The sequence below is a fragment of the Pleurodeles waltl genome, chromosome 7 (assembly GCF_031143425.1).
Source record: "Pleurodeles waltl isolate 20211129_DDA chromosome 7, aPleWal1.hap1.20221129, whole genome shotgun sequence".
Classification (NCBI taxonomy): domain Eukaryota; kingdom Metazoa; phylum Chordata; class Amphibia; order Caudata; family Salamandridae; genus Pleurodeles; species Pleurodeles waltl.
Genome location: NC_090446.1, coordinates 869511850 through 869533343, shown reverse-complemented (window position 1 = coordinate 869533343; position 21494 = coordinate 869511850). Strand labels below are relative to the sequence as shown.

General features: G+C 43.6%; 2 protein-coding genes across 4 annotated transcripts in view; both read right to left on the bottom strand.

Moving 5' to 3' along the window:
- LOC138245662 (protocadherin gamma-C3-like) overlaps nt 1-21494 on the bottom strand; it is an 830748-nt gene that overhangs the window by 648969 nt on the left and 160285 nt on the right. The gene's annotated exons all lie outside the window — the stretch shown is intronic.
- LOC138245776 (uncharacterized) overlaps nt 1-21494 on the bottom strand; it is a 30990-nt gene that overhangs the window by 2827 nt on the left and 6669 nt on the right. The window contains 4 exon segments of the mRNA XM_069199669.1: nt 512-1066; nt 1068-1395; nt 2358-2424; nt 9421-9777. Coding sequence (XP_069055770.1) covers nt 512-1066; nt 1068-1395; nt 2358-2424; nt 9421-9777 — 1307 coding nt within the window.

The following is a 21494-nucleotide window of genomic DNA, read 5'->3' as shown; positions in this document are numbered from 1 at the left end:
TACCAATGGCATCGCAGTTACCATCCACTTCAAGTGGATGGTAACACAATCGCAAATTGGAAGGGGTCCCCATGGGACCCCTTCCAGTTTGTGATTGCACCCAAAAATAGTTTTTCAGGGCAGGGAGTGGTCCAAGGGACCACTCCCTGCCCTGAAAAAAACGAAACAAAAGGTTTCGGATTTTTTTAAAATGCAGCTCGTTTTCCCTTAGGGAAAACGGGCTACATTTAAAAAAAAAAAACCTGCTTTATTGAGCAGCAGGTCGCTAACATGGAGGCCTGCTGACGTCAGCAGGCCTCCATGTTAGCGAGTGCCCATAGTCGCTATGGGGCCGCAATTTGCGACCCACCTCATTAATATTAATGAGGTGGGTCTTTGCGACCCCATAGCGACTTGCAGAAGGTGTCTGAGACACCTTTCTGCATCCCAAATTGCGACTTGCAATTTGCGAGTCGCAGAGACTCGCAAATTGCAAATCGCAATTTGGTTTTTTCGTACATCTGGCCCTTCGATCTGTATTTGCAGTGTTCCTGATCTCACCGGATCCCCTCCATCGGTGGCTGTGAGGATTAGCTGGTGGACATCCCGTTCTTCCCGATCAAGTGACCGCTCTAGGACCAGTTCCGTGTATTTTGATCCATCTGCAGAACTGTGTACTTCGAGGGTGAAATGTTCATTAGTACTCAAGTGATAATTGTGAATAGAATTCGCTCCTTCATCTGCATCCTGGGCACCCGGCATTACAAAGCGTTTACCAGGTGCTGTATTTTCATTGATTTTTAATGACAGCTGGTGAGCAATAAACGTGGGAAAATTATCATTAATGTCTTGAATTTCTACTTCAATTGCGTACACGGCCACAGCTTTCTCAGAAAAAATCTCTACGTTCAATACGCAGCTAACGATGTGCCCGCATACATTTTCTCTGTCGATTCGGTCATTCACGCTCAAATGTCCGTTTTTTAAATTGAGCATAAAGTATTGCTTTCTACCTCTAGACACAATCCGGGCTCCTCCTTTTCATAACTCCTTTACGTCCATCCCCAGATCCAAAGCCACATTTCCTCATTTCCTCGGGAATGGAATAACGCAGCTGCCCAGAAGCGGCTCCACAGACTGTCAGCAGAGCAACAAGAAACAGCAGAGGAGACCCGAGGTAACAGAGCCTCGATGTCCAAGCCCAGAAGTAACAGCGCCTCGATGTCTGAGTCCCGGAGTAAGAGCGTCTCGGTGTCAGAGCCCCGGGGTAAGAGCACCTAGATGTTTGAGAATCGGAATAACAGCGCTTCGGCGCCTGACTCCCAAGGTAACAGCGCTTCGGTACCTGAGCCTCAGGGTAACAGCGCTTCGGTGTCTTAAGCCCGGAGTGGAAGCGTCTCGGTGAAAGCGACATTACTGACAGAGGAGTCAGTTGTATTATTAGTAACGCCAATGTGCTTTAATGCGAGCGTGCGGACTAGAGTTTGCCACCGATGCTAAAGATCGCATAATATTTGTATTTTCCTGTAATTTCATCACATGGTCTGCTGAACCGTCACTTGTGTATCTGTATCTCTTTGTTTAGTGAACAGCGTCATCCAGAGTCCCAAACAATAACTGCTGGTGCTGATACAACTGGCAAAGCTGCTGTAAGGATTTCAGAGCTCAACATTGCACTGTCTATTCAGTGAACGTTCCCACGCATCAGAATATGAGAAGGTTGTCTCATTAGTTGATGTGTGGTAATTGCCACTACTTGTTAAAACCCTTAATTTGGATGCAGGGTTATACGTGGGAGAGAGAGAAAGCAAAAGTGCTATGGACCAAGTTATATACAGAACCATAGAAACACACATTTTAGCTGGTGTGAACTTTTGGCATCTTAAAAAGGTAGTGTAGATATGGGTACTTTTTTTGCTCTAGTAACCAGATTTTTAAAACCAACTCTCTTTAAGACTCGGCCAAAATATATTTTCCCGAAATGCAGCACTACAAAACATCCAAGCTTTAAAAAGTATCTACCAATATTAGAAAATCCTCACCAGCGGGGTTGTTAAGCACTATAGACATCCCCAAATCCGTGGAGCGTCATCTGCTGTTTTTTGTTTAAGGCTATCGTTTTAAATTAAACAAAATGTTTTTGTTATTTATATTCTGCAAAGAATGGACGGATGTTAAACAGCACTTAGTGAAGACGCAGACCGAGGCAGACTTAACAGTCTGAGGAAAGACTGGTCAAGGCTTCTGTCTCTCAAATTTTTTGCAATTCTTAGGCAAATATTAATGTATCCCTCTAAAATAATACACAGAAAGTGTGAGTTACCAAAACATCCCCAGCTTTCTACACCTGTGTTTTTGTTTTGATGATAAGTACTTACAGCGCTCCAAATTTGCAGCAAGATCTGCAATATTAAGTATCTGCAGCGGCGGAGGAGTGTTGCCCCACTGAATTCAGCAAAAGAAAAAATGAAATAGTAATAACGCTATATTATTATCATTTTATGTTTCCTGGAAGTCAGGTTATAGCGGGGCAGGGCTGGGCTGGAGGGGGCCGGAGGAGGGCTGGAGGAGGAGGGATATGCGCACCATAAAGGGTACATATCTGTTTGGCCGGCCGTGATGGGTCGGCCAAATAGAAATGTGCACCTTGCACAGGCATTCACTCCATGTGTGAGCGCCAAACCAGGTCGCTCACACCAATCACAAAACTGTTGTCTGTGAGCCTATGTGCAGATGGGAAGAGGACGAGGATGAAGCAGAGACAAATGCGTCTCTCAAAAGAGACGGTAAGTTAAAAAAATAAAAAATACCCTCTTTTCCCCCACTCCACCCTGTTCAGTGGCAGCCATCACTGAATATCTGCCCTCTCCGTCAAAGGCATGTCCTGCCAAGGACAATACAAGCTCTCGTATGATTTTTCAGTTCACAGTTTTCGTGCACCTTCAAGTTTGTCCGTAGCCCTAGGTAGACTATCTCCTCATACCAATTGTCAATCAAATCAAGAAAAAAGGATCAGAGTAAAAGAGAAAACGAGGGCAGAATACTAGAAGTCTTAAAACGGGGTGAGACCACATGGACACAGAGGCCTTGTGACATGATTGTCACAAGGCCTCTGTGTGTTGTTACAGTACACATTGTTCCAACTACATTCAAAGTCAAAAATCGTCTCTTCGGATCGCAGAAGTGAGAAAGGACTCACTCTTAAGGAAATACACCAGCACCACAGTAAATGGATTTCTCCTATTCTGAGTGGCAGAAAGACAGGCCCAGAGTTTCCAAAGTTTCTTCCACGATACCCAGCATGACTAATCATGACTCAGCAGCCGCCGTTGCTGTATACATGAGATCACTGGTCACTAATGAATACTGGAGGTTCATACCCCCTTAAGCCAAACTGACAGCTAGTGTATCAATTTAATTGTTCAGTGACAGACTAGACAACTGGCCAACGGATGTGTCCTTTTTGGTGCCAATGGTGAATACAGGGCACAGTTCAATCAATCACTTATAATGCACGGCTTATCACCCATGGGGTCTCAAGGCGTTGCGATGGGCATGCTGATCACTCGAAGAGCCAGGTCTTGAGATCCTTCCTGAACTGCTTCAGCGAGGCAACCTATTTGAGATTGAGTGGGAGTGTGCTCTATTTCTGGGCTGCGAGGTATGAGAAGGACCTGCCTTCGACTGTGCTTTCCCTGATTCCAGGGATGGCAGTGAGTTGGGACGATCAAAGTTGCCCAGAGGGCCTTTAGAAGGTCAGGCGGTGGTTGAGGTAGTCAGGTCTGATTTTGTGCCTTCTAGGTGTGTGTCAGAGCTTGAAAGTGATGCGTTTGTGAACCAGGAGCCAGTGAAGTTCTCTGAGGTGGCCGGAGATGTGGCAGGGATAACCAGGATGAGTCTGGCTGATGCGTTCCGGATTTTCTGTAGTCTGCCTGTAGTTTCTTTGTGATGCCGGTGCAGAGTGTGTTGCCTTAGTCCAGTTTGCTGCTGACAAGAGCATGAGTGACCGTCCTTCTTGTCTCAGTGGGAAGCCACTTGAAAATCTTCCGAATGAGACACAGAGTGTGGAAGCATAACAATGAGACTGCGTTGACTTGGTGGGTCATGGAAAGCGGGGAGTCCAGGATGATGTTCGGTTGGCATGCATGGTTGGAGGGGGCATTTCCTAGGGCGGTTAGCCACCAGGAGTTGTCCCAGTCAGAGGGGGTGGGGACAAGTATGAGGATCGCAGTCTTGTCAAAGTTGAGTTTGAGGCAGCTGCTTTCCATCCAGGAGGTGAGTGCTCTCATTCCCTTGTGGAAATTTCTCTTGGCTGTTGAAGGGTCAATGGTCACCAAGAGGATCAGTTGGATATCATCAGTGTAGGAGACGATGTTTAAGCCATGCTGTCTAACAATTTTAGCGTGTGGGGCCATGTAGATGTTGAAGAGGGTCAGGCTTAGTGAGGATCCGCAGCAGGTTTCTTTGTGTGCGGGTAAACGGTGGGAGCCTGACACTCTGGGTTCTTCAGGAAAGGAAGGATTAAATCCTTTATCTGTGCAGTCTGGTGCAAAGGGTGGAATGGGAGACTGTGTCGAACGCAGCAGAGATTTTGAGGAGGATTTGACTCTAGGTACTCCGTGAGGTGTATGTTGATGGCCTTTTCTGTTACCTTGGCTGGGAAGGGTCCAGAGAGATGGGTCTGTAAATCTTCATCTCTTTTGGTTTGGCGGAGGGTTTCCTTAGGAGCGGGTTGTTCTCTGCGTGCTTCCAGTCGGATGGGAAGGTGGAAGTTTCAATGGAGCGGTTGATAGTTCGGCAAAGCTCAGGAGCGATGGTGGCACTGGCCAAGTTGAAGATGTGATGTGATGTTCAAAGAAGTATGCAACTTTGCTAATGACCCCTGGAATATCCTTTAATGAAGAACTACAGTCATGTCTTGGACCAGGTTACTCTCCTATGTAATCCACTCAACAACACATTGCTCCTGCATAGCCACTAAGGACAGAAGCTGGGAGAATGTGGACACTGCGCCTATGATGACTGGCCTTTAGTAGGCCCTGGGATGATAACTGGTAAAAGTAATCACAGCAAGTGCAAGAGGGATGTTCCTACAGAACACCTTTGTTTGGAAACTCTTTATAAATTGCACTCAGCATTTTGGTCCATATAGATCATCAATCAGCCAGCCCCATCGTCTTGTACGTTTGTTGTTTTTCTCCCTCAGATTCTAGTTCACCAGTCAGTCACTGTATCTGTGCTGCTCTGTCTTATTTGATGCCCTCCACTTGCCTCCAACAGTACTTTCGTTTCTGGGCTCTCTGAGGTTCCACAAGGACACTTTTAGAGCTTGATAATAACACCACTGCCCAGAGGATTCTATATGTTGCTGAAGTCCTGTCTTTTATTGAGGCTGATTGTTATATCTGTGCATTCAAAGTTTGCAGTTTTTAAATTATACTAATTTATTATTGTAAACCTGTGCCATTCTAAATCTGTTCCCTCAGTGATCCCCTTCTATGGGCATGCGATTTTAACAAAGTCTTTCACTTTAGAATGCAAATTCCTAGTACAAATCAGAGGGGATTGTGTTTGCTCAAGAACGAACATTGCCGACCACTGTAGGGTTCATTGTGACTCTCCAGAGCCTCTGATAACATGCAAGAAACATAGAGGACCTTTTGTGTCATGCATTAATGTCTTGAAAGTGCTGAGAAAAAGTCTGCGTTTGTTTGGGAACATGACCAAAGACGTCTTATCTTTCCATCTCAAACACTGCAGTACCTGCACTTACTGTGAGACACTATGCAATCTACTGGTAACATAGGGACACGAATCAGAAAAGTTTCTACGTAGTTCTGTAGATTCATTTCCATGGACATTTAAAAACAAAGCCACAAGGCTGTATCATGATCCATCCAGTGCACTAGAACAGACACTGAATAGTGGCATTCACAAATTCTAAACATATTTGCTATAATCAAAGAGCATACAGTAACCTGCAATTCTTGGAGTTAGTGCACACGCTAATAAGACAGCATAGCAGAGAATCTAAGGGACCAATTTATAAAAACATTTATGAGTACTGAAATTAGAGCTATAAAAGCACTTCTTCATACATGAGGAAGCAGCCAGGCAAGAGAAAGTTCAACAACAAAGTTACTTTTTTACACTGTGATGCTGATACCTTGATAGTATGCTTGACAAGCCCTGCAACAAGCTTGAGGCTAAATTAACATCAATTAATATTAATTGCTGCCACTGGCAGGTAATGTAACTCAGAATTTAAGAGATAGGTTCCCACTACCGTAGTTTGTATAACACACCTGCAGCAACATTTTAAATCAATCAATGTATATGCAATGCAAGAGATATTGTGAAAGAGAAGCTCAACATTATGTGTCACCAATCTACCGTAGTTTCTATAACAGACGAACAGCAACATTTTAAATCAATGCAATGTAAATGCAATGCAAGAGATATTGTGAAAGAGAAGCTCAACATAATATGTGTCACCAATCTGCATGACGATAAGGGTCATACTCACTTGAATTGTAAGCTTATGTAAAGTTTCCTGATGTCACCCTCACAATTATACACTAAGAAGCATGGCACAGTCTATGCTTCAGGCAGGTTCATTTATTCAATAAGCAGAGAAGTAGCAAAACTGTATCAGGAGTTACAGACGCTGCCTTAAGCTGTTACTACAGCACTGTAAGTACATAGAACACCTACACATCACAAAAGTCCACGAAAACCAGGGATACACAAAACTCATAACTCACAAAATATCACACATCATTCTCCTACTAAATGAACAGGGTGATCTCACGGGCACCACAAAAGACCTGAACAGACCAAATGTAACCTATGTTCATTAAAGCATAATATTAAACCCACATTATACATGTAGAACTTATATACACAAGTTACAACATACATATGAAACTGATAAGTTATGTATACAAAGTGTTCAGGTAGATTGCAAATGCACAACTAGCAAAAATACAGCTACAATTAGAGCCTGCGCAGACTTTGTAACAAGCTAATAATCAGCAACACATTGACATACACATGTGAACTGCATATAAATTAATGACTTTGCTCAACATTGTTACTCGGCACCTTTCAATAGCATCACATCGTACAGAGCAAACAAAATATAGAGAAACCCTTGTGTATGAAACACAGCACAGAATGGGTACAATCTCAATAAAATGAAAAAGGCACTCACCTGGCTGAGTTACATCCTATGTAATTAATCTACACAATCTAATGGCTCCCTACTGAGTAGATCTCACCTTCCCAGCCACAAAGCAAAATATTATCACTCGGTGGAGTTAGTTTAATCACTCATTCAAAGCATGTAGGAAATGATCAACAAATCCATTGTTATCCATCTGCGAACATAGGACATTAGCAAAACATTCAGAGAAGCCATTATTCTCCACACAAAATGTCCAGTTGAGTCATCAATGTTCACTTACGCATACAGTTCACAACCAAAATGCCTAGTGGGCCCACCACTCTTCTTGCAGGGTGCTCAGTGAGGTTGTTACTGCTGTATTTGAATTAATGGAAAAACAAGAACTGAGGAACCACAATGGAGGAAAACAAATCATGGAAAACCAATTTTAAAGAAAGACAATATTAAGAGAATATACATAAATCAAACATTAAAGGAAACATTTTAGAGGAAAGACACTTTTAAGGAAAATTCCACATTAGGGGTAGTGAGGGATTTTTGAGTTCAGAGATAGGTGATGTTTAGGGGCAATAAGAGTTTTTTATGGTATAGAGGTGGGTGGAGCTGAGGGGTGGCATGGAGTTTTAGGGATCAGGCATGGGTGGCATGCAGGGGTGTTGAGGGTATTTAGGCTCTATGAATGAGTGGCATTTAGGACTGTGAGTGTTTTTAGGGTTCAGTGATGGGAGAGTTTGGGGATGGTGAAGACTTTTAGTTTTGAAGAATGGGTAAGTTTAGGGTGGTGTGGGGTTTTAAGGATTCAGAGATAACGTGAGTTTATTTCTAGAAAGGGTTTTTAGAGTTCAGAGATGGGGAGTTAGCGGTGAAGAGGTAGTTTTGGAGACATGAATCAGTGGTTTTCAGCGGTGACATGTTTTTTTTTTTAGGGTTCATAGATCGGAGGAGATTAGGAGTGGTGCAGGATTTAAGGGATCTGAGACAGGAGGGGTTTAAGTGTGAAAAGGGGTTGTTTAGGGTTCAGGAGAAAGTGGAGTTTAGGGGTAGTGATGAGGTTTTAGGTTAAGAAATGGGTAGAGTTTAGGAGTAGAAAGGGCTTTAAGGGTTAGAGATTGAGGGTTTAGTGGTCAGAGACCGGTGGAGTTTAGAAGTGGTGAGGGTTTTAGGTTAAGAGATGGGTAGAGCTTAGGAGTAGAAATGGCTTTTATAGCTCAGGGATCGATGGAGTATAGGAATCAGGGATGGATGTAATTTATGAGTGGAAAGGCATTTTTAGGGGACAAGATATATGGTGTTTAGTGTTAATGAGGGTTCAGAAAATTGAAAGCTCCTTAAGTAATTGCTTGACAATGTAAAGTATGTAAATTGGAAATAATGCCCGCTGCCACAAAAGACTAAAAGAAAAGTCTTTGACAAAAATGTTACTGAAAGTAAGACCTGCAAACATTTCATTTACATCTTAAAAAAATAAATAAGTAGAAGTCACATTTTGAAAAACAAAAGACATTCCATGAATAGTTTTTTATGAAAAGGAAAATGTTATTCATCCTGAAACATTTTATTTGACTGTTTAGATGTAATTGTATTCCATTAAATTGTTTGTCTATGAAATCACATACAACTGTGTAGTGGGTTCCCACTCTGTATATGGTTGGATGTGTAAACGACTCTGTAGGCAGCGACCTTGGTTTCACAATTCCTTTTATTTGGGATATTTTAAGTGTAACCTTCACTTTATATGTGGTCTCTCTTTAGGAAATGTCTTTGTTCTGGTCTTCTTCCTTTTCCCCGTAAAGAGAACGACAGGGCTTTTATTTCCTCCAGGACTTTCTACTCGGCATTCAGGATCCCGTTGTGATGGTCATCGGGAGGAACAGGAGCTTGTCCCCAGAGGTTGTTGGCCGATTTCCCCAAATAAAAGAACAGGAAAAACAGGTAAGTGCAGGTGTTGGTTTGCAGGGTTGCAAGGGTTAATAAAGGTGTGCAAGGGTAGGTGTGCCAGGGTGTGGAAGGAATACATTTATAGTGAATCACCCCTTTTTCCCCGTGTTCAGGAGTCTCTCTCTCTCTCTATTGTATAGGAGGGTGGTTCACTTCATCACCCTCTTTTTGGTGCTGTTAGATCTCAGAGGGGGAGTAATTAAAGAAAAGTTTCCCCTTCTTTTAATCCCTTTCTCCCACCCCTTCCTGGCTCACTCTCGCTCGCTCCCACCCCTTATCCACTCGGGCAGGAACTTAAATCTGAGGTACGATCGTACCTGTGTGAGCCACGCCCCTCCGGGGACGTGGCGGCGTTGTTCAGTTCTCCTCGGCGTCTCTGTTGGGGTCTTCTGACCCTTCTCCAGGCCTCCCACAGTCTTGGGGTCGCTCCTCCCATCATTTGCGTTCTCACCAGCGTTCGCCTCTCTGGACTCGGTCCTTTCCTCTGCTCCTCGCGCCGTTCTCCGCTCCGTCTTTCCACACGGTTCTTCTTCAGATGTGTTGGGACACACCCACTCTGGCTTCTCTTTTTCTTTTATCGTCACTGTCGCGTCCTGGATATCCGGGTCAGATAGCTCTTCCGGGTTGGATATTCTTTTGTAGGTAGCCCCGGGGTACGACTCCGTCACCCAGGGCTACCATTCGTAACCGCAGCAATAGACGCCCAGGTTACAAACTGTTAGGACAGCACATTGCACAGAGCATCTAGGTAATATGTCCGGTAGAGCCACCATTTTCTAAGCGGCATGATTCTACCTGTGTGGGGTGCTCATGGCAAACAGGCTATCTCACTCATGAAACATGAATCAACACAAACAGAACAAGCCACACAAAGCACATACCAAAGTTACAAAGATTAGCATTGGACACATTCAAAATAGAAGCAGCCAAAACCACACCTAAGCCCCTATCACTGGGAAAACAGAATGAAACAATAACAGTATTAAATGTAGCACACCCATAAGCTTGAAGAACACTGACAAATAAACTGTAAACTTCGTACTTGTATAGCGCACTACTCACCCGTTAGGGTCTCAAGGTGCTGTACGCATACCGCTGTGGAACCCCTCCTGGCTTTTCCCTGTGAGGTGCCCACTCCTGGGCAACCTCCAAGGTGAAGCCAGGCATCCCAGCGCTGTTGGGGCCGTTGTGGAGATTAAGCAAGCTATTGCCCAGAGTTACAGAGTGGGACTCATGAATTAGATTAGGCACCGATGCGAGAATTATCAGGTCCAAGGAAATTGAGCCCAAGACCCGCCAAGGCGGGAATTGAACCCTGGTCCCGGGCCAGATTTCTGCATCAGGGTCTGCCGCTCTAACCATTGAGCCACACTTCTCCACAGCAGGGCAAAATCAGGCAGCCACTGCAACTAAAAGTGCGAACACAGAATATTGAGGCAGCGTAATCCTGAAACCTTTTTAGGCCTCTAGCTATCCAATTAATACCAACTCCTACACCTGCAACTGACTATTACAGCAGGCGATAGTTAGACACTGGTTGTCACGTGCGGTACCCTCAGCAGGATGGGTCAATTAAAATTGCACCTTTGGGCATGCCAGAGGAAGAACGGGGAATGTCGTCTGACAACACAACGAATTTGGTTTGGCAACAGGTTTAATTCACTTGTAAATATTAAATGTCTGTTTCCCGCCCTCCTTGTTTCCTTGCATGTATCGCATCGACGAGGCGAGATGACACACGGACGGGTGGAGGATGAACCGGTCGGCCCACACAGATACGTGTGGACGCACCTGTGTGCACTGGGCGCAATGGGGAAGATCCCAGAGGAAGCACGCCAACTCCCAAAGATCTGGGAGGCATACGCTAGCCAAGCACAGCGCAGTCTGTATGCGTCAGTGAGAATACAGAAGACAGGCTGGCACAAGGACGGCGCAAAAAAAAAAAGAAAAAAAAAAAAAAAAAAAGTGCTCCTTGGGAGGCCAGGCGGCCGGGACACTGAGGTGCTCTGGCGAAGAGCTGAAAGGTAAAACCCAAAAGGAGGAAATGGGGGAGCCGCCTGGCGACATAAGCCCCTCAGGCGGCGTGGCGGAAAAGGGGCACATTGGTTGGTAAAGGAGGCACACCGGTGGGCGGTGTGCCAGAAAAAGGCTACTTACCTTGGGATGCCTTACGGCAGGGTAAGCAGGCCAATGGGGGAGTAAGCGGAGCACGGCACTCGCGGCCCAGACCCGCCGGTTGGCAGGGCACAAAAATGGACAGACAAGGTAGCGAGTTGAGCCTAACAGCACAAAGAGGCGACCCCCCTCCCGATCAGAGTAAAGAACCAACAAAAATGGATGACCCCAAAAAGCGGCATGGGGGATGGCCTCAACTACAATAGGTGTCAGAATTATGACAAGCAAATGACAAGGACTTGATTGATTTACAACAGAGGTGACGTCATGCAGCAATGTTATGATCCTGGAGAAATGATGTATGTATGACCTATCAACTATGAGTGATGACCTGTCTCCAAAGTATGATTTGCAATCATAACGAAAGCAATGCGTGGCACTCAAAATGATTTATGACATGTAATAATTTATGGCCTTGGCATTTTGATTTATGACTGAACAAAGGGAGTGGTGAGGTCATAAGGTCGTGTCGCAAAAGTCTATGCAAGTAATAAAACTGCGGTCCATTATTCCCAATAGAATACAAACACACTCGGCTATTGTGATTTTATTCATAAATGTATTTGGGAAATAACAGTAATTGGAGTGGGCCAAGTGCGGGGGTTATGGCAAATTCCCGCCCCCGCAGGGGGCATTAGGGGCCGGCGCGTTAACCGCCGCCGGGGACAGTAAAGCAACACTTCTATCTCTCATAGTTTCCTATTTTGTAATTCTACGTACCTAAGCATATCCACAATTTACTAAATATTACAGTTGACACATAGTTTTCCCCTAAAATGACAGAAGAATTATGTACAATAAACACTGTTTCTCTATTGAATGAAGTACCTATGTATCACATGTGATGCTGGACTACATCCACATACTGTAATGCAACACCATCTATTGGAGTCTGTAACATTCCACTCATGGATCATCAGTGCCATATGCATTCTCTTTACCATCTACGTAGCCCCAGCAAAACACATACTATGCAGTGTCTCTTCAAATTCACTTTGGTAAAAAAGAGGCTTAGAAAAGATACTGCATATAAACCCAAGCAGCTCCATAATGTATGCAGTATTTGAATAAGGAACAAGTTGAATGAAGTACTGGCAAGGAAAGTAATGAAACATATATAAGATGTAGTCAACGATAGGTGCACCTTGTGGCGAAGTCTGCCAGATTTTGAGGGGCCATGGTCAAAAAATTTACATACTGTCCCACCCTGATTTTCAAACAAGGAACACTTAATTCTATGAAAAATTGTTACTGGGAAAGAGTTTATTTTTAATAAGCAACTTCAGCATTTGATACCATCAAGTACTGTTGCCACCGTGTTACCTGAAAAGGCAAGGGCAGGAAATCTTTTTGTCCTAGACAGACATTTTATAGCAGGAGTGCAGGGCCTTGAAAAGTGTGCAGCCTAGGATAAAGAGTTATGGCTGGACTTATGTAGCAGACATGGTTGGTGGAAAGACAAATGCACATTTACTTGCAGCAGAACATGACAATGGAACATGCATTAATCATCTGCTTAATAAACAGAAAGAAGCAATGCTTGTAAATTGAACAATGGCCATGTGCAAGATGCGCACACAGATGCACACAATCATGCAAACACACATATGCAAGCACACACACAAATACACATGCTTGTACACACACACACACACACACACACCAAAAAGCACACTGGTGGCCAATACAATGATCTCTTGCTCATTGAATAAACAAACTGAGATTGTGATAATTTACTGTGCAGAGTATGGGCCCTCAGTGCTCTTACATAGGAAAAAACAGTTTGCCACATTGTTATAATGTGGTAGTGAAATTAAGTTCACTTTTTCTATTAAATGTATTGCTAAATCATGGAAGGAATGGAAAGTTATCATGTAAGTCTTATGACATAGCGGAGGCTCTAAGGCAGTTGGTGCCTGCCTTGCAAGGCACAGGATTTCTCTACTAAAGTGAACTTCCTGTGATTGCCATCCAGAGTGTCCAGCTGTTTTTGTGGAACCATACAACATAATCTTGCGTCACAGATGGGATCGCCAGGCAACTGTGGCCAATAAGGACTCCTACAATGGCGTGCAGAGGAAGCCTGTGCCATCGTTTTTTCAACTCATTAAGCGGGGTAGAATTGCCCATTCCTCAGCAGCTGTTCCTGCGTGGCTCAGTACAACTACATCTGCACCCAGCCCGAGTTTCGTTTTGTCATTGTTGGGATCTATATTCAGTTAGAGGTGCAAGCATTTCCCCTGAGTGATCACTCCTACATCAGTGCCGCCTTTTATCAGCACGCTCATACACCACTCAAGCACTTCTCCTCGCCGGCTCATGGCTCCTGCACGACCTCAGTCTCCTGGACACAGTACAAGGTGAACGCAAATGTCTCTGAGCCTGCCAGTGTTGCCTATGCATAACCACAGCCTTCCTAATATTTTGAGCAAACCTCAGCCTTCTCAATATTTTTAATGAAAATGTGAACATTTACAGGTCTCACCTCCTCTCAGATCGCTTCTATTTTCCACACTGTGGACAGCACTGCCACAGAATGTGCTCTATGGTTGTGGGTGACAGTGCCACCTATGGTGACTTTGAGGCACATTACTGTTTGCACTGCTCTGCATCACAAACCATTGAGTGTCCTTTTCTTCAGGATTTGTCCTACTTTTATGATTTCCTGCCACTGTGTGAGCTGCATTACCTTTACCTGTACCACCTGGAGCCTTTATTCATCTAGCCCTCACAATTCTTACAGGATAGTAAGTGTGTGAGCATCAGCCAATCTACTGTTGTGCCACCTCCATTTTTGATGCACCAAGAGGATCCACTCATTGAATAGGAAGACTGGGTTGGAAACATCTGAGAACTATTTAGTAGTACTTGAAGGCACAGGGTTTTCGCCCCTCAGGAAAAAGGTGTTATTGATCAGGTGTATAGGTACTGAAGGTCAACATGTGTTCAAATATTTGCCACAAGTTTGCGATGAGTGGTGATGAAAATGGGTATGTTTACAAAGAAGCAAAGTGGTGACTGCAAAATCGTTTTGCAAAGACTCTCAACAGTCATGCAATGTCACAAGTTGTAAACGCAGCCACCAAAACCTGGTGAAACAGTAGCCAGACTGAGGGAATTAGCGGCAAAATGCAAGATTAGGCTGGTGACGGAAGAGCTAATAAGAGATCAGCCCATAGGTCAGAGCAGCAGCAAAAAAAATGCAGCAGAGGCTCTGGGCTGCCAGCAATCTGACTTTGAAGGGGGATGTAAAAATAGCCAAAGTAGTTGAAGAATTCAAACTGATGTCTGAATAAGATGCAAGAAATTGAGCATAAAGTTACCTCTGATATGGTGGAGGTAGACAATGATTAATGTAGTAAAAAAGAAAACTTGAGCTGTCAAATAAAACACATAACAAAGGTGAGAGTGCCAAGGATGCAGGAATGTCAAATGTGTCAGGCAAGGTCTTTTGTCGCCTGTGTAACCAGTGTGGCAGCAGCTTTCACTGGGGTGACTCCAAGAATTGTAGTGCAGTGGGCTAAGAATGCTGTGCTTGTGGAAAGAACGGACATTTGGCAAGTGTGTGCAAAGTAACCAAGAAATGCATGGCTTCAATAGAGGAAATGGAAGATGTGTTGGAACACAGTCTTGATGCTTGACAGTTTTGACAGTGAGGTTGGTATTAACGATGAATTGAAAACGAGAGTATGTCCTAAAGTGGAGTTCAAAGTGGATGGCAAGATTGTCATCTTGATGGTTGATTCTGACTTGCTGTTTACCATCATGCTTAAACATTTGTTTGATATTACAAGGCCGTAAATGGTTTTACATTCCATCAATGTGATATTGAAGGAATTCTTGAAGAATGTGGGTGTGAAGCATTTTTGCACCTCCTTATACAACCCACAAGGTAATGGTCAGGTGGAGAGGGTTAACTGCCTGGTAAAAAGGACCATGGAATTTACTAGAAGAGTGTGCTGACCTCATCAGAGGTCGCCACCCACCGCGCTAGGAGCATGCTTCCAGCGCGATCCAAGGAGAAACAGATTTGTTTCCCCTCAGTATAGGGGTAGGGGAGGTCAGAGAGGCATGAAAAGGGAAGGAAAGGCATTTACTTCCCTTTTCATGTCTCTCTGAGCATTCCTCCAGCAGGATGGCATAGCGATCCTGCTGCAGGAATGGTCACTAGACACCAGGGATTTTGTTTACTTTGCGTAAACAAATAAGGGGGGGTGGCCACTTGGGCAAAGGTCACTCCACAAAGGGGGCATTTTATCTAAGGCCATTTCTGCCCCCCCCCCCCCCCCACACACACACACACACCTTGGGGCAGATCGGCCTATATTAATTAGGCCATAGATACCAGGGATGGTTTTTTTAATTTTTTAAATTTAGGTATATAAGGGGAGCGACCCCTTGCGCCTTGGGCAAGGGTCGCTCCCCAGGGGACAATTTTATTATTGGCCATTTTCTGCCCACCCCTCCCCCAAGGGCAGATCAGCCTTTATTAATTAGGCCGATCATCCCCCGGGGGACAGAAACCACTAGACACCAGGGATTTTTTTTTGTTTACATTGATAAGGGGAGCGACCACTTAGTCAAGGGTCGCTCCCCAGGGGACAATTTTTTTGATAGGCCTTTTCTGCCCACCTTAGGGGCAGATAGGCCTATTTTTCTTAGGCCAATCTGCCTCCAAAGGGGGCAGAAACCAGTAGACACCAGGGATTTGTTGTTGTTTTGCCAATTTCACACAAGGGTAGTGACCCCTTAGGCACGGGGATAGGGCCATACCCTGACCACAAATAAATGGGGACAAAGTTGTTCTGCCCTCCGGTGGGCAGATGGGGCAATTATCCCCGATCCACTCCCTGGGGTGGGGGGGGGGGGTCAGAAAGCGTACTAGATGCCAGGGAATTAAAAAAAAAAATAATAATGGGGTGGTGGCTACCAACCAGTATGGGCATGGTTATGCCGTCACCCCAACTGAAGCTGAAGGGGGTAACAATCTTTCAGCTCTCCCCCGCATACTAAAACATCTTATCCCCCAGCAGGCAAGACAACATTTGATTATTCTGGGTTTTGGTTTTACATTTGAGCTTATCTAACTCTCAAAATCGTCCCCCTTGAAATGGTGAGGGCTGCACTTTTTGGACTTTGGGACGCTGCCATGTAGGAAAATCTACAAGACCTAGACACATCTGAAAACTAAACATCTGGGTGAGTCCAGGGTGGTGTGCGGCACATGCACCCACACCATTTTCCTACCTACAATGGACTGCAACCTCCAACTTTGCTGGAAATCACACATTTTTGCCACATTTTTGTGATGGAACCTTCCGGAATCTGTAGGAATCCACAACATTCCTACCACCCAGCATTGTTGCATCTATACCAATAAAAATTCTGCCCCACTTGTTGGACTAAAAACATTTTTTTCAAACTGCCCTTTTGGACTCGCTTTGGTTCCCCCTCATTTTCAACATGTTTTTGGCTCTTCCCTGTCACAGGCACTTGGCCCACCTACACAAGTGAGGTATCATTTGTACCGGGAGACTGAGGGGAATGTTGGGTGGTAGGAAATTTGTGCCGGAGTGGTGATTCCACACAGAAATGTGGGAAAAATGTGATTTCTTTAGCTAAATTTGAGGTTTGCTGAGGATTCTCTGTAAGAAAACACTGGGGGATCAATGCAAGTCACACCTCCCTGGACACCCTCAGGTGTTTAGTTTTCAGAAATGATTGGGTTTGGTGAGTTTCCCTATATGGCTGCTGAATCCAGAACCAAAAACGCAGGTGCCCCCAGCAAAAGCAGGTAGTTTTGTATTTGATCATTTTGAAGTGTCCACATAGTGTTTTAGGGCATTTCCTTTCGCGGACACTAGGCCTACCCACACAAGAGAGGTACCATTTTTATCAGGAGACCTGGGGGAATGCTCGGTAGACAGAAGTTTGTGGCTCCCCTCAGATTCCAGAAACTTGCAGCACTGAAAGGTGAGGAAAAGGTGTTTTTTGTCACATTTTGAGGTTTGCTAAGCATTCTAGGTAACAGAACCTGGTGAGAGCACCACAAATTACCCCATCCTGGGCTCCTCTAGGTATCTAGTTTTCAGAAATATCCAGGTTTGGTAGGTGTTCCTAGGTGCTGGCTGAGCTAGAGGTCAAAATTCACAGCTAGGCATTCTGCAAAAAACAGCTCTGGTTTCTTTGGGAAAATGTGATGTGTCCATGTTGTGTTTTGGGGCATTTCCTGTCACAGGCACTAGGCCTATACACACAAGTGAGGTACCATTTTTATTGGGAGACTTGGGGGAACGCTGGGTGGAAGGAAATTTGAGGCTCCTCTCAGATTCCAGAATTTTTTATCACTGAAATGTGAGGAAAAATAGTTTTTTTGCCAAATTTTGAAGTATGCAAAAAATGCTGACTAACAGAACCTTATGAGAGCCCAACAAGTCACCCCATCTTGGATTCCCCTAGGTGTCTAGTTTTCACAAATGCACAGGTTTGGTAGGTTTCCCAAGGTGCGGGCTGAGCTAGAGGCCAAAATCCACAGCTAGGCACTTTCCAAAAAACACGTCAGATTTCAATGGAAAAATGTGAGGTGTCCATGTTGTGTTTCATGTTGCAGGCATTAGACCTACCAATGAAAATGAGACTTGGGGGATCACAGAATAGCAGAACAAGTGTTATTGCCCCTTGTCTTTCTCTAAATTTTTTCCTTCCAAATGTAGGACAGTGTGTAAAAAAGACGTCTATTTGAGAAATGCCCTGTAATTCACATGCTAGCATGGGCACTCTGGAATTCAGAGATGTGCAAATAACCACTTCTTCTCAACACCTTATCTTTGCCCATTTTGGAAAAACAAAGGTTTCCTTGATACCTATTTTTCACTCTTTATATTTCACCAAATGAATTGCTGAATACCCTGTATACAATGAAAACCCATTGCAAGGTGCAGCTTCTTTATTGGCTCTGGGTACCTAGGGTTCTTGATGAACCTACAATCCCTGTATACCCCACAATCTGAAGAGTCCAGCAGACATAAATGTATATTACTTTTGAAAATCTGACATTGCAAAACAAAGTTACAGAATAAAACGTGGAGAAAAATGGCTGGTTTTTTTTCACCTCAATTTCAATATATTTTTTTTAATTTCAGCTGTTATTTTCTGCAGGAAAACCTTGTAGGATCTACACAAATGACCCCTTGCTGAATTCAAAATGTTGTCTACGTTTCAGAAATGTTTAGCTATCCGGGATCCAGCATTGGTTTCATACTCATTTCTGTCACTAGCTGGAAGGAAGCTAAAAGCACAAAAAATATTCAAGTCTACCTGTTCCTGAAAGCTGGGAAGATGGTGATTTTAACAACGCAACCCCTTTGTTGATGCCATTTTGAGGGAAAAAAACACAAGCTTTCTTCTGCAGCCCTTTTTCCCATTTTTCTATTTAAAACTAAATTTTCACTGTATTTTGGCTAATTTATTGGTCTCCTCCAGGGGAACTTACAAACTCAGGATACTTCTAGAATCCCATGGATGTTGGAAAAAAGGGACACAAATTTGGCATGGGTAGCTTATGTGGACAAATGTTATGAGGACCTAAGCGCGAACTGCCCCAAATAGCCTAAAAAGAGGCTTGGCACCTGAATGGGAAAAGGCCTGGCAGCGAAGGGGTTAAAATATCTTCAGTTAGTAAACGGCTGTTTATTATTATTCCTGGTCTCTGCAGGTCAAATACATAAGAACGGCTGTTAATTTACCATCTCAGATACATTCAAATGTTTGTGATTTATCCATTTAGTCATCATTCACTCCTACACAAGAAGGGACTCTCACAAAAACACCCAAACCCTCAGTTGGTGTACTGTTTGACTTAAATCACTTATGGCTATATTAGAAAACGTGCTTAGTGGCACCAAGTGAATGTGTGCCCACTTTCTACACTCCGTTGGTGATTAAAAAAATGGTCCTTTGACACTTTTGCGGCCTCTTCTATAATACAGATCACAGTTTCTTAATGTTCTTCTATGCAATCACGAGGATGTGTTCCCTAATTTACATGGGAGTGTGGCTTCGGGCAAATAAGGAAACACTTTGCCCTGGTGCCCACTTGAAACTTTAATCACTTATGGGCACATTCGAAAACGTGCTAAAGGGCACACATGAAATGTTTACCTACTTTTTACAGCTGTAGGTTACTCCTTTGGTGTTACAGAAAAAGCCATAGACACTTCTGTGGACACTTCCATAATACAGATTGCACACGTTCTAAATGTTCTTCTGTGAGTCACTGGGATGTGTTTCCTCATTTGCATGGGAGTGTGGCCACAGGCAAATAAGGAAACATTTTGCCTGTGTACCCATGTGGAATTAGGTAGAACAACCTCTCTTTAAGACAGGCCATTGAATATTATTATTTCCTCTTTTGCTTTCTCTATCCTTTTTCTACAAACTTTAAGACCATCTCAAAACAGTATTTAGTGCTTTACAGAAACAGAGGACTAAATATGTCAAATAACATTGACTTACTACGCCCATACTTGATTCATTGTCCTCACAATGAAGCTAAAACTACAAGAGATACCTTCAAGTTGAAAAGACTGAAAGAAATATATGAAAATTAAGCTTTAGCTTCCCATGTACATTTAAAACCAACGGTGAACATTCTCTATGTCAGGGATTTTCTTGGGGACCAATAAATTACGAAATAATCCATGATTCTAGGAAACTATTTACCTTTGAATGGCTACTAACCAGATCTATGAAATAGCCCAAGGTCAGTGAAGTCTGAGATGGGGAAATTAATAATACTTTGAAGAAAAAAACTTTTGCTAAACACAATTTGTTTTCTCACCTTGGAGAATTTAGAAGCGAAAATGCAAGATGGTGTGAGAAATTGGACTCTGAGGGCTTGTGAACTTCCTGGCCTTAAATTTCCCCCATAAACTGTCAACTTAAAAAAACATCAGGACCAAAGCTATAACCAGGGCTAAAATACTGGGGCAGAAACTACCATTGGATAACTTTTGCCTAATGTACTTTTAGGAGTGCAGTTACCCCTGCTTTAGTATCAAACCCGTTTGGATCCTGTATTTGGAACATTGAGGATATAACCGTCTGGTGTATCCTACTGTATCTGCTTTTAGCTGAAGGTATTAATTGAATTTGTTCTGAATAAAACCATTGCATTTGCAAAACTAATACATTAGGATGAGAAGTTACCATAAACTCGGCCTTAGATGATCAACCAGAGGCTTCACAGAAAGATTCCGGAACGTTACAGAGTCTTGTCCAAGCCACTGTAGTGACAGTAGACAGTATTGGCTAGAAGCAGATATACGCAATATTTTCTCTACACCAACTGGGTGTGATAAAACTTACTGCCTTAGTTCTCACTATACCAACAGTGCGTGTTAAAACATCCTGCAATAGAGATGTCAGGACTGGTGATGGATGGCACTACTATTCCCCTAATAGGTAAGAATTATCATGTTCCCTCATATGGGATTGAAAAGGGCAGGAACAGTGAAACTAGTTCTTTATTCACCAATGGAGATTTTAGAACAAAGGTAGGCGTGTTAGTTGTACAGGTGTAGGGGTTTATTTGCATGTCCACTTCTTTCCACTCTGTTGAACATGTGGTACTGCTTTTGGATGCTGAAATTAGAAATGCACTTCTTTGCGGAATATCTTCTTTTGACCAGATCCCAATCTGAAGCACTATCCCCATTTCATTCCACCCGAAACCTGTGACTTGAGACATGCATGATGAGTGGTTTACCGGTTTCCTCCTCTACAGCTTTTATATGAGACCATTGATAACACTCTTTAATGCATACAGTGGAAAAAATCAATTTAAGCAAATGGGATCCAGCTAACCTTAAGTCTCAAAAAGTCTGCGGAAGTGGGGAACCTTTTTCCATCCATGACTGTTAGCAATCCCGAGCTCTTTGTTATGATGGCCAGCGATATTCTTTTTGCTTATTATGACTGCATGATCACAGAAGCACAGCCCTCAACACTGTCTATTAATACACTGTCAGGGGGATTCCTTGCAGATGTACATCGTTGAGCAAAAATGTCCGACCACTCCGACCGTCTTGCTTACAAGTGACCTTGATGGGGTTGATTGACATGCAGAATCTTAAGCGGGCTGGGAAGTGAGTTCTTTGTCCTGTCTGCTGAAAACTGTGACTTGTTATTGTCATTGCTGTTATCCCAGTTGATGAGT